General features: G+C 38.3%; 1 protein-coding gene across 1 annotated transcript in view; it reads left to right on the top strand.

Annotated features, from left to right (window-relative positions):
• Positions 1-13,287, top strand: part of CNTNAP5 (contactin associated protein family member 5) — an 860,113-nt gene that overhangs the window by 182,497 nt on the left and 664,329 nt on the right. The window contains 1 exon segment of the mRNA XM_037849799.1: positions 8,364-8,468. Within this exon segment, the coding sequence (XP_037705727.1) occupies positions 8,364-8,468 (105 nt within the window).

Here is a 13,287-nt window from a genome sequence, read left to right as displayed (position 1 = left end):
TGCTTGGCAGTAGAGCAAAAGGAGTTTTGGTTCTTTCCTTCCCAGCCACGTGTTTGGTGTGTCGTTGACCTAGTTCCCACCAGCTGCCGGTTCCCAGAAGGTTAGGCTTGCCCCACACGACATTGTCCTCTCCTGCCTCTATCTTCATCCCCTGCATTTCTCCTCCACCTCACGTCTGCCTTCTTATCTGGTCAATTGTAACCCGTCAGTGGGAAAGAACTATCTGTGTCACCAAGTTTCATAAACGTTGTCTGACAAAGAGCAACAATTGTTCAAAAGGTTACTCACTCTTGATTGCTTGAATAATACCATAATTCATGTACTGCCTCCTGTTTTCATTCTGTGTTTTTTATATTAAAAGGGAACATTTACATCTATTCTTATTCCATCTTTCAAATGACTCTATGGCTAGATTTGGCAGAGACGACTCTATTTTGCAGACAATGGAGATAAAGCTTCAGGCACTTGAAGGAGGTGTCTAGAGTCACCAAAAAGACACTAGAACAAATGAATCTAGAATTGGGACTTTCTAGCTCTAGCACTCCTGACACTTTCCACTACCCCAGGCTGTTCCAAATCATGAGTCCTAATTACTGCTCTCATTTATGCTAGGTCACCTCTCCTCTGCTTTAAGAATAGGACACATGTCTAAAAATAATGCATAGTTTCGGATTTACAAAGATTATACAGATAAACCTTTAATTCCCAGTGGCTAGGGGTTAATTTGATTAGAGGCCTGATCCATTGTCAATTTGGGTGAGATGGCTAGATTTGTCCATGCTACAGAAAGAGGAGAGGGAGCTACCTATCTGCCCTGGGGTGGGTAGCGGTGTGTGCAGGGGGATCGTCTCCCTCTCTGATTTGAAGTTTTCCCATTCTTATCACTTTTAGTGATAGGAGAGGGAAAGTTCCGATATGTTACCCAAAGAAGCCACTTGAAAATGCACAGGGTCTGAGAGGCCAGGGTCCTGAGGAATCTCCTCTAGACCTTTTGTTAGCACAGATTACTTTTCTTTTTTTTTCTTAAATTCAGTTTTATTGAAATACATTCACACACCATACAATCATCCAAAATATACAATCAACTTTCCACAGTATGATCACATAGCACAGATTACTTTTTAGTGAATGGTTTTACTAATTTCCAAAGTCGAAATATAACATCCGACCCCACAAACTAAGATAAAGGGCAGATGTGTTTCATAAGAGGAAGTTGGCAGCTGGGTGTCAGAGACCAACAGCTCTGGAAGCACAATTTTCCCCAAAGGCAGTGCCTTCCAAAGCTAGGGGAATACCACACAGGGCTGGAGCAGACAGAAAAAAGTGTCCTGGAAGTCTGGACACCTACATACAAATTTTACTGGCTTGAGTGGGATCTTGATGGAAAAATGTCCCTTAAACTTTCCCACCAATTTATGTATTTATTTACCTATTTGTATTTCTCAGCACTCTGTGAGCTCCTTGTGGTCTGAAGCTATATTTAACTAAAATCTATCCCCAGTACCTAACTGAAGTCAAGTACTAAGTAGGAGATTAATGTATATTTGTTGATTGAATTAAATTGAAATGATTAGACCAGTTCCGTTTCTAATATCGCATGAACATTTTTTACAATTCATGATTTAACCAAGTATTACTTTAGTAAGAGGAGAAAAGTTAAATTCCAGAATTGTTTCTTGAGTTATGTTTGACTTCAATTGACTTGAAACCACTACAGGGCTATGGTTGATTGTGATACATAATGACATAGGCACTTTTGAAAATAATTCACTGAGCATTGTGGGAAGATGGACAAGTAAGAAGCTCCAGGATTCAGTCCCTCCACCAGAACAGCTATTAAATAAGCAGGAACTGTCTGAAACAATTATTTTGAAGTTCTGGGGCCTGTAGAACACTGTATAGCATCCAGATAGGTTGGGAGGAAGAGGCTGATAAATTATCATAAAGAACACTACGTTGCTTTCTCCAGGCAGCTATCGGTGCCCATCCCCCACTGTCTCTGCTGGACCAGGCAGCTGTGGGGTCCAGCCCCTGGTTAGCTCGCTGGTGACAGAAAAGGACGTAAAATTCCTCTTCCCTAAGACTAGGGGTGAGCACAGCTGATCCCTGATCACTGCTTTTGATTGTGGAGGAGATGTAAAGAGAATACACTTCCTCAGGGCTGTGGGAACAAGTTCAAGGGCTGCATTTTCTGGGCAGATCAAGAAAGCACAGCTATGGGGAGATGCAGAAGATGCTCCTGATGCCCTTCCCCTTCCCAGGTCAGTTTGGAGCCTGTCTGTGCTCCCTTAGTGGGTCCCTGGTCTTGTTCCAGCTTGGAAAGACTGACTTGGGAAACGCCTCTCTAGGATGACCCTCTCCAGCCCCCCCATCCCACCCCTGCTTCATGTAAATTGTCTCTAGGTGAAAGACAATGTAAATTGTCTCTAGGACAATGAAAGGGTTGTAAGACACTCTGGGGCAAAGGGTTGCCTGCATTAAATAGCCTGCAGAAGGAGGTCTGTCACCTGGGAAATAAAGTGTATATCCAAATGCCTGTACACCGGGAACTCCTAAATAACTAGCAAAGCACAAGCCCAGGAATAGAAACAGGGAGGTGTCTGCACCCTGCATTTGTCTGGGGCTGAACTTCCTGATAGGAGGGCTGAAGCTCAAGAAAATCTCTATTGTGTCACCAGCTGGTTACAAAATCAAGAAACAGACATCTCAGAGAATAAATAGCAGAGTTAAATTCTAAAATATTAATGTGTGCAGTGTGCAACAATAGAGTACCAGACAAAGGATAGGAAATGATGGTCCAGCCCAGGAAAGAGGATAAAAATCAGAAAACATGAATGAAGAAGACCAGAATTTGGTCATGCCTAACAAACACTTAAAAAAAAAAAAAAAAAGAATGAACAATACGAAAATCTTAGAATGGAGATAAAACATTTATAAACAAGCCAAAAAGAATACTGGAGTTGAAGACCATGATAACTCAAATGAAAAATTCACAGGATGATTTCAATAGCAGATTGGAGTTGGCAGAAGAAATAATCAGTGAACTTGAAGACACAATGATTGAAATGAGTCAGGCCGAGGAGCAGAAATAAAAATTAATTATAAAAACTGAAAATAGCTTAAAATGCTCTTGGACACCATCAAGCATACCAATATAGTATGGGAGTCCCAGAAGGAGAAGAAAGAAAGGGGAAGAAGGAATATTCAAATAAATAATGGTGGAGGACTTCCCAAACTTAACAAAGAGCATGAATATGAGCATCCATGAAGCCCAGAGAACACAAAACAGAGTAAATATGATGAGAAATATAACATTTCATATACTGGTTATGCTATTGAACACAATGGACAAGGATAGAGTTCTGAAAGCTGCAAGAGAAAAATCAACCTCTGATGCACAAGGGAGTCCCCATTAGATTGAGCGCTGATTTCTCATCAGAAACCATGGAGGCAACAGGCAAGTGGGTGGAAATACTTAAAGTGCTGAAAGAAAGCAACTGCCAGTGAAGACTTTTATATTCAACAAAGATTTCAAAATTTAGAGAGAGATTAATACATTCTCAGATAAACAAAAGCTGAGGGTATTCGTTACCACTAGGTCTGTACTACATGCAATGCTGAAAAGAGTTCATTACACTGAAAGGAAAGGACACTAAACATTGTTTCAAAGTGACATCAAGAAATAAAGACCTGTGGCCAAGGTAACTATTTGGGAAATAATACATGCCAGCATTATTATATTGTATTCTTTGGTATGTAATGCCACTTCTTACTTCCTATAGTTGCTAAGATGCAAATGCAGAAAAAGTAATGATAAAATTATGGTATTATACATTCAATGTACATACATAAGTGCCAACAAGTACATAAAAGGTGGGAAGGCAGAGGGTATAAGAAAAGTATACGTGTAGGCTATTGAAGTCAAATTGGTGTCAAACCAAATATGATTGCTATAATTTAGGATGTTAAATTTTAACCCCATTGTAACCACAAGCAAAATAAATGAAAAAATATACAGACAGAAAAGAGAAGGCACTTAATATGGTAAAATGCAAAAATAAATAAATAAATAAATAAAGTAAATATAGGAATTAATAGAAGAAATGGCAGAGTGGCAGGGCACAAGATCAACACTCCAAAATCAGTAGTGTTTCTATACATAAGCAATGAATGATCAGAAGAAGAAATCAATAAAAAAAATCAATTTACATAATAACTAAAAGAATCAAAATCTAGAAATAAATGTAACCAAAGATATAAAAGGCTTGTACAAAGGAAACTACAAAATATTGCTAAAAGAAATCAAAGAAGACCTAAATAAATGGAAGGACATTCCATATTCATGCATTAAATGACTAAATATTGGTCAGAAGTCAGTCCTACCCAAAGTGATTTATAGATCCATTGCCAATGCAATCTCAATCAAAATTCTAACAACCTTCTTTACAGAAATGGAAAAGCCAATCAACAAATACCATATGGAAGGGTAAGGGGTCTCAAATAGCCAAAGCCATCTTGAAAAAGAAGAATGGAGTTTGAGGACTAACACTTCTTAATCTGAAAACTTATTGCAAATCTACAGTAATCAAAAAAACATGGAACTGGCACAAGGACAGACATATAGACCAATGGAATCAAATCGAGAGCTCAGAAATCAACCTTCACAGTTTTGCTCACCTGATTTTTGCCAAAGGGACAAAGATTACTCAATTAGGGAAGAATAGTCTCTTCAACAAGTGGTGCTGGGAAAACTGGATCTCCGTTTGCAAAACAAAGAAGGAGGACCCTTACCTTGCACGTTATTCAGAAGTCAAATCAAAATATATCAAAGACTTAAATATTGGAGCCAGAATTATCCAATTCTTAAAAGAAAACATAGGGAAGCATCTTCAGGACCTTGTAATAGGCTATGGTTTCTTAGACTTTGCACCCAAAGCCCAAAAACAACAACAACAAACATAGATAAAAGGGTCTTCATTAAAATTAAAATTTTGTGTCTCAAAGGGCTTTATTATGAAAAGAAAATGATAGCCTGAACAATGAGAGAAAATATTTGGAAACCACATATCTGATAAAGTTTTGATATCCAAAATATAAAAATTTATATATTGTTGTTCAACTTAAAAACAAAAACATATACCAGCCAACTAAAAAATGGACAAAAGACTTGAATAGATATTTCTTTAAAGAAGGTATATAAATGGCCAAAAAGCATATGAAAAGTTGCTCAACATCATCAGCCATCAGGGAAATGCAAATGAAAATCAAAATGTGATACCATTTCAGATGCACTAGAATGGCAAGTATTAAAACAAAAAAAAAAAAAAAAAAAGGAAAAATACAAGTTTTGGAGAGGACACAGAGAAATAGGAACACTCATTCATTGTTGGTGGGAATGCAAAATGGTGCAGCCACTGTGGAAGACAGTTTGGCGGTTCCTCAGAATGTTAAGTATAGAATTACCATATGACCTGGCAATCCCATTACTAGATATATACCCAAAGTATTGAAAGCAGGGATTCAAACAGATATTTGCACATCGATGTTCACAGTAGCATTACTCACAATTGCCAAAAGATGGAAGCAACTCAAGTGTCCATCAACGAATGCATCAACAAAATAAAAATGTGATCTATACCAACCATGGGATATTATTCTTCTGTAAAAAAAAAATAAAGTTCCAATACCTGTGACAACATAGATAAACTTTGGAAACATCATGTTGAGTGAAATAAGCCAGACCAAAAGGACAAATAGTGTACAATCTCACTGATGTGAAATAATTAGAATAAGCAAACTCATAGAGTAGGAATCTAGTGTATAGTTTAGGAGGGGACAGGGTGGGGATAGGAAAAGGGAATTTAAGGCTTAATTTGTACAGAGTTCCTATTTTGAATGATGGAATTGTTTTGGTAATGGATTGTGGTGATGATAGCACATCACTGTGATTGCATTTAACAGCACTGAAAAACATCTCTGAAGGTGGTTAAAAGGGGGAAATGGTAGGTTGTATATATACGGTAATAGAATAAAATTTTTAAAAAGTCCATGGAACTGCTCTAAACAAACAGTGAACCCTAAGTTAGATCATGGAATATTATTAACAGTACAATTGTAACAATCTGCTTTCATCAATTGCAGCAAATGTACCACACTACTGAAAGGTGTTAACAATAGGGTGGTATGTGGGAATCCCGTATTCTAGGCATGAGTTTTTAAAATGAATGAATGAATTAATGAATGAATAAAACTTTTGAGAAGAAGCTAAGTGGAAAAATGGAGTTAGGTGCACAATACTCAAAAAGCATCATCAGTGACACATTGAAGGATTATTAGTTTCTATTAGTTTCTATTAGGAACTAATAGAAAGAAATAGAAACTAATAAAATGATAGTGTCATTTTACATGTCAACTGTTTAAGAAATAGAAAGCTACAATGCTAAGTATGGTAATACTTTACCTTGAAACAGATCTGCAGTTGTCTGTGGAGGTGGGTATCAAAAGGATTTCAGCTTGTGAATTATTCTGAAGTGGAGAAAAGGATATTATCTGAAATTGGACTGAGATTTTACTACCAGATAGGGATGGGTGTGACGGATAATGCATGCAAGAACTGATAACCTGGTTGTTTGAGGCGTCCATGTGTATATTTTGCATATTCCCATGTGGCTCAGTTCAGCTGGGATTAGTTTTCTGCATTCACCTACCACATTTTCATTATGAAAGGGGGCACAAAAACACAGACAACTGGTGTTAGGTTGAAATTATTTCCTAAGATATCAATGAAATAACAAATTTACATTTTCAGGCCGGGTGCTCTGGAGGTGTGCATGTACCAACTTTCACCTGCGTCTTCTGCCAGGAGAGAAAGGGCTCAGAGTTCTGCTTTGTATTTGCTGATGGACCAGAGCTGCAAAGCATTCATTGCTGTGATTTTTATGTTATCCCTCTCAGGGAGTATCTGGCTCTGTTTTTTGTTTGCCGAATACCTCAAAATATTTTTCAAACATTTGTGTTTGGGAAAAAACTCAAAATACACTTTGCCAATTGACTTTTTTTAAACATAATTAACAAACAAGAATTTAATCCTTATGTTTCTGATTAATTTTCCTGCAATTAATTGAAATACTGCTCTCTAAGAATCTGCTGGATAAACAAGCAGTCTTACAATCCTATGTAAATTTCCTTTTAAAAAATTCCAAATTAACCTGTCTTTGAAAGCCTTTCATTCCAAGTTAGCTTTCAAACTGAGTTATGTTTCAAATTTGTTTTGAATGAGGTATGTCTAGATTCCATGCAGTCATATAGCAACATCCTTCAGAACGGAAAAAATAGGAAGAGTGTTAGTTGTTGCTATTTTGACTAATTGATGGAACCATCCCCTTCTTTCTTTCTTCCTCCCTTCCTTCGTTCGCCATTTCATTCTTTCAACGCTCCATGACTAAAGGCCTATGATGCACCAGATTCTTTGCTAAGGTCCCACAAAGAGCTTGCCCCTTAGAGGAGGATGCAAACAAATCAACTGATGATTACAGAACATTTGGATCACCATGATGCTAGGAGTGAAGTGGAAGGGTCCCTACATGAGATTGCTGTGTCAAGGATGTCAGTGTCAACCTGGAGAGATAGATCTGTTGCCAAAACCAGCACCTCTGTCTTTGGCTCCAACCTGGTCCACATTTTGGCAGCATCAATGGAGCCTTAGAAAGCATCCTTACTGCATTTAGGGAAGATACAGAGTGGGACTGGGGCTGGAGGAGTAGCTACTTCAGTAAAGTCAGATTCAACATTCTAGAAGCTCTGGGACTTGCCCTCCTACTTCAGGAAATAGAGCAAATTACTAAAATTGTACCTTATTTTCCAAAGGCTTTAACACATCTGGGAGTATGACACCTTAAATTATTTTCTCTTTCTAGATACAATTAGTGCAGGGGAACTTAGGGACTGGAGATGAAATAATAAACAATAATCCCCTCTTTAATAGGTCTCCCTTCTTAAAGAATAGGCTCACTTAGCAGTCATGAAACTTTGCTGAGATGGTAGATTGGAGGAATGAATGGATAGCCCGGCTTTTGAGTAAGACAAAATTGAGTGAGAATTTTGGCTCCATTATTTTCTAGCATCGTGACCTTGGACAACCTACTTAACATCCCTGAACTTCTGTTTCCCTGGTGAGGGAAAGGAAGCTATATCTGTCCTTTGGGGTTGCTGTGAGAAGATGAAATGACACATGTAAATAAATGACCCATGACTTTGTTCAGAGAGGGTGGTTAATGCCTGATGGTAGTTAATGCAATGAATTATCTCATTTGGGAATATCCCTTGCTAATAGAATCTTGTTCTCTCTTTCTGTCACTTTTTAGACAACTGTGATGACCCATTAGCATCCCTGCTCTCCCCAATGGCTTTTTCCAGCTCCTCAGACCTCACTGGCACACACAGCCCAGCACAACTTAACTGGAAAGTTGGTAAGTTGGGGTGCCTGAGACCCTAAAGCCAGGTCCTAAGTGAGCACATGGTGAGTAAACTGGAGGAAGCCAACACTGTCATACTCTGGGTTCACATCCACAAGCAGTGTTTGCAAGATTTGAGAGAAGGGCTGCAAATTTTAGTTCTACCATACTTCCCAACTTATGGTGGATATTCAAAATATACTGATTCTTGTTTCCCAAATCCATATTTTTACCATAAAAGACCTTTGCAAAAATAATTATTTTGAAAATTGGTCTGCTTTTCCATATCATGTACAGTTAGCAAATAAAAAGCTATCAAAACATATTATGATAGCCTGCTTATATTAAGCATGCACAGAAGCTGCTGAGATTTTTCCCTTTAATAACTTTTCACTAAATATTGCTAATTTTAAGAACACATAAAATTCTACTAAGTAAAAGTAAGAAAATACAAATAATCTGTATTCCTTCCAGTTTGAGATAATGGTAGTTGACTGTCTTTTGTGGCTCTTTCCAGTATGTGGGAGAAGTGAGAGCAGACACCTTAACTAGACTTTAATGTGAAATGACCTTAACAAAAATGTTGGATATCTAGGTAGATATTCTTTATTATTGTAAAGCAATTATGCTTCTGTTATAGCTTACTGAAATTTGTGCTTTTTAAAAATTAGATTTGGATATTCAATTTATATATATATATAAATAAATTTATATATTTATATATTTATGTATTTATATATAAGCATTTTTTTTTAGTTTTAAAGACCCCTTTGATTATCTCATGAATATTATAAACACTTTTCCAAGTGGAGAAAAAACATATAGAATTTTGTGTGTGATTTCATGGTGTTCAATGAGAGCTCTGTTTATGTACCCTTGACTATATTTTTCTGTTCATATATAAGACAGCCACATTAGTAGGGTTTTCTGATATTAAACCAACTTATTGTCATTCTAGAATAAGTACTAATTGGTTGTGGTTTTATGGATGTTATTTTATAAAGTGCCGATGGATTTAATTTGCTAACCGTTTCATTTTTATTTTTGAATTTCCATTAACTGTGAGAACCATTTGTAGTTTTTGTTTGTACGTTTGTTGTTTGTGTGCACATTTAAGTTTTCTGTTACAATGAGGCAGTATTTTTAAAAGATACCACTTCAATGGTTTTGTTGAGAAAGGAGTTTCAGAATGTTATTCCAAAGGGAAAAGAATGGCTAATCATAAGCTCCCCGAAACATAATAATAGTAATAATAATAAACTTTTTTACATATTAATGTCCTTTACTGCATACTCTCTGCCAAAAATGTTGTTAAGCCTTTTACCTGTATTATAGTAGCTAATCCTCACGAAGATGCTGTAAGGTAAACATCTTTATCCTTTACCTTCCTGAGGCCCAGTGTTCTGGTTTGCTAATGCTTCCAGAATGCAAAACACCAGAGACGGATTGGCTTTTATAAAAGGGGTTTATCTGGTTACAAAGTTACAGTCTTAAGGCCATAAAGTGTCCAAGGTAACACATCAGAAATCAGGTACCTTCACTGGAGGATGGCCAATGGTGTCTGGAAAACCTCTGTTAGTTGGAAAGGCACGTGGCTGGCATCTGCTCCAAAGTTCTGGTTTCAAAATGGCTTTCTCCCAGGATGTTCCTCTCTAGGCTGCAGTTCCTCAAAAATGTCACTCTTAGTTGCACTTGGGATATTTATCCTCTCTCAGCTTCTCTGGAGCAAGAGTCTGCTTTCAACGGCTGTCTTCAAACTGTCTCTCATCTGCAGCTCCTATGCTTTCTTCAAAGTGTCCCTCTTGGCTGTGACTCCTCTTCAAAATGTCACTCACAGCTGCACTGAGTTCCCTCTGCCCATCAGCTCATTTATATGGCTCCACTGATCAAGGCCCACCCTCAATGGGTGGGGCCATGCCTCCATGGAAATATCAAATCAGAGTCATCACCCACAGCTGGGTGGGGCACATCTCCAAAGAAACACTCAAGGAAATCTAATCAAAACTGATAACGTCTGCCCACACAAGATTACATCAAAGATAATGGCATTTGGGGGACACAATACATTCCAACTGGCACACCCAGAGAAGTTGCATAATTTACCCAAGATCACACAGCTAGGGAGGAGAGATGCTTGTATTCAAACCTTGGGGATCTGTACCCAACATTCATGGTCCAAACCAAGACAGTAGTAAACTAATTCACCAGCAAGTGTTAAAAGGGAGTGCAGAAGGAAGAAAAGAGACTTGGAGACTAAGTGGCCCAACTTTAAATGCTGGCTATGGCACTGACAAGCCATGTGAGTATCTGCAAGTCCCTTAACCAATCTGCGCCTCGGCTGTTGATCTGTAAAGTAGACCGATAACGCCTGCCTCACAGCATTATGTGTAGACTGGGACCCTACGTGCATGTCCAAAACATTCCTTTCAGTGCAGGATAGAGAACTGGGCTGAGGCACACTTTTCATTTCAGGAAGAAACATAGGTGGATGGACTTTATGTAACATGCCCTCTGAAAGGGCTTCCAGAGCTGGAGTTTGCCTCAGTGCCACCCAGCTGTGCGTGTGAGGAGGGGCAGCTCCTTCCCTAATGGGTGGTATTGGTGGGACATGGAGGCCTCTGCCCCTACTCATTATAATAGTCCTGCTGCTTGGGGAATCTGGGTGCTTTGCCAGGAGAAAAGGCCAGGCAGGAGATACAGTCCATAGAGCTAAGATGCTCTGGAACTCATCCTCTAACCCAGCTCCCAAGGAGATGATAGCCAAGCCCAAACCCACCCCTCAGGAATGAAAGGCAGGTTGAAGAGGGCCCTAGGTCACTTGTTCTCATCCCGGGGATGCATATTTGAATCACTTGGTAAGTTTTACAAGCCACAGTGTCCAAGACCATCTCCCAGATATTCGGAATTAAGTGCTCTAGGATGGGACCCAGGTAAAAGCTTTGGCAGAGTGAACAAAGATATGCTTTCTAGGTGATTCTAAAATGTGACAAAGGTTGCACACCACTAGATTGAGTGAATTGAAGAGTAAGAGATCTTTCCTCTAATATCTATTTAGCATGTCCTGTGTGCCAGATATGCTAAAATCCTGGCACACAGTTGGCAAAAATAGGCATAAATTCTTTTCTTAAAGAGTTTATATTCGTAACTGTGAGGGTAATTAATAGCTAACCTTTGTTGTTAGTGACAATATTTGTATTGTCATTTTGTTATATATATACACACACACACACACACACACACACACACACACATACGTATATATAATTGGGTATATAGAGTCAAATATATAGAGATGGTTGGATATATAAAGTCATATATATTCATATATTGTAGGATTATATGTGTTGTAATTAGTAGGATGCATGTAATAATATATACACACATGCACATATGGAATATATACACATGTAACATACATACATATTAGGATAACACAGAGAAGTAATTATGTTAATGTTGTTAGGAACAGATTTTAGGAAGGTAAAGGAAACAACCTGTAACTTTTAATTTGCATTGGAAATAAGAGTATAAAATCATGACTTATTTTTCCCCTTCTAATTAAAGGCTTATGCCTTATCTCTTCACTGCAACAGCCTAGAAGAAAGAGAGCTCTGTCTCAGTGAGCGCCCCCTTTTCAATGTCTTCTTTCAAAACTTCCCTTTTATTTTAAAAGAGGAAAGACATCAAATGTACCCAAAAGAGCAAATTGTACCACAAGGTTTGAAATCTAGGATGTCTTCAGTTATACATGGCAATTTCTTGTTTTTACTTTAAATTCTCCGTAATAGTGTTTGGAACAGCAAGTTCACAGCCGGATGCTCAGTGATTACTACTCAACATTGCTATTAGCAGGTTTGGCTCCATCCTGAGTGGTGAGAGTGTGTGCACAGGAGTTCACGCTCCTTTCATTGTCAGCTTAGGCCTCCCAGGACACAAATAAAAGCAATAACAGCCATACACTCTGCATTTTTCACAAGCCCTCTCTGCTTTATGTCCTTACTGTATATCAACTCTATCCTCCCGAAAAACCTCCATGTAGGTATTATCATTACCTCTGTTTCATAAATGGAAAATGTCATGGCACAGAGAGGTCATGTATCTTGTCCAGCTAGTAAACCAGCATCACAGCCAGGATCTCACCTCAGGAATTCTGGCTCCAGAGTTCATGCTCTTAACCACCACATGACGCTGTTCTGCCCAAAGGATCAGGGAAAACTTCAGTATTTTAGATAGGAAAATTTGGGGTTGTTTTTATTGGTTCAATTAATTCAGAAGGCAATGAGCAATCCGACGAGTGCACTGTGGGTTTCTCCATTCTGCCTTTTTCAATATCCGTGGCCCTATCTCACTGTGTTCTGTCTCAACCCTGTAATTCATCGTATGCTTTCCCCTGCACCAGAATTCTACTGCAGTGGGCTTGCTTTATTCAGTGTCATCTCTTTTTCTCTTCCAGGAAGGCACTGCACAAAGCATAACTCTTCAATTCTACCACCCAATACCACCCCACACCCCATTCTCCAATCCCAGTTCTTACACGTGCACACACACACACACACACACACACACACACACACACACCTCTTCTGAATTAGATTTTAACTCATAAACAGTAGGAACCAAGGTATACATTCACATTTTTTGATTCTCAGGGAATAATTTAACATAGTTGAGCAACAAATACTTGTCAAAGTATGATTTTTAGTAAGTTAAAAACATAATTCTCATGCAAATAAGAATGAGCATATCAAAAAATATGCAACTCATGAAACAACTGGTAAGATGGTAAAACTGGTTCAAGGAGTATTTTAAGGGATGAGTATTTGGAGATTTTTGG

The sequence above is a fragment of the Choloepus didactylus genome, chromosome 9 (assembly GCF_015220235.1).
Source record: "Choloepus didactylus isolate mChoDid1 chromosome 9, mChoDid1.pri, whole genome shotgun sequence".
NCBI classification, from domain to species: Eukaryota; Metazoa; Chordata; class Mammalia; order Pilosa; family Megalonychidae; genus Choloepus; species Choloepus didactylus.
Note: the sequence above shows the minus strand (reverse complement) of the source record. Positions and strands in the feature narration are given on the sequence as shown.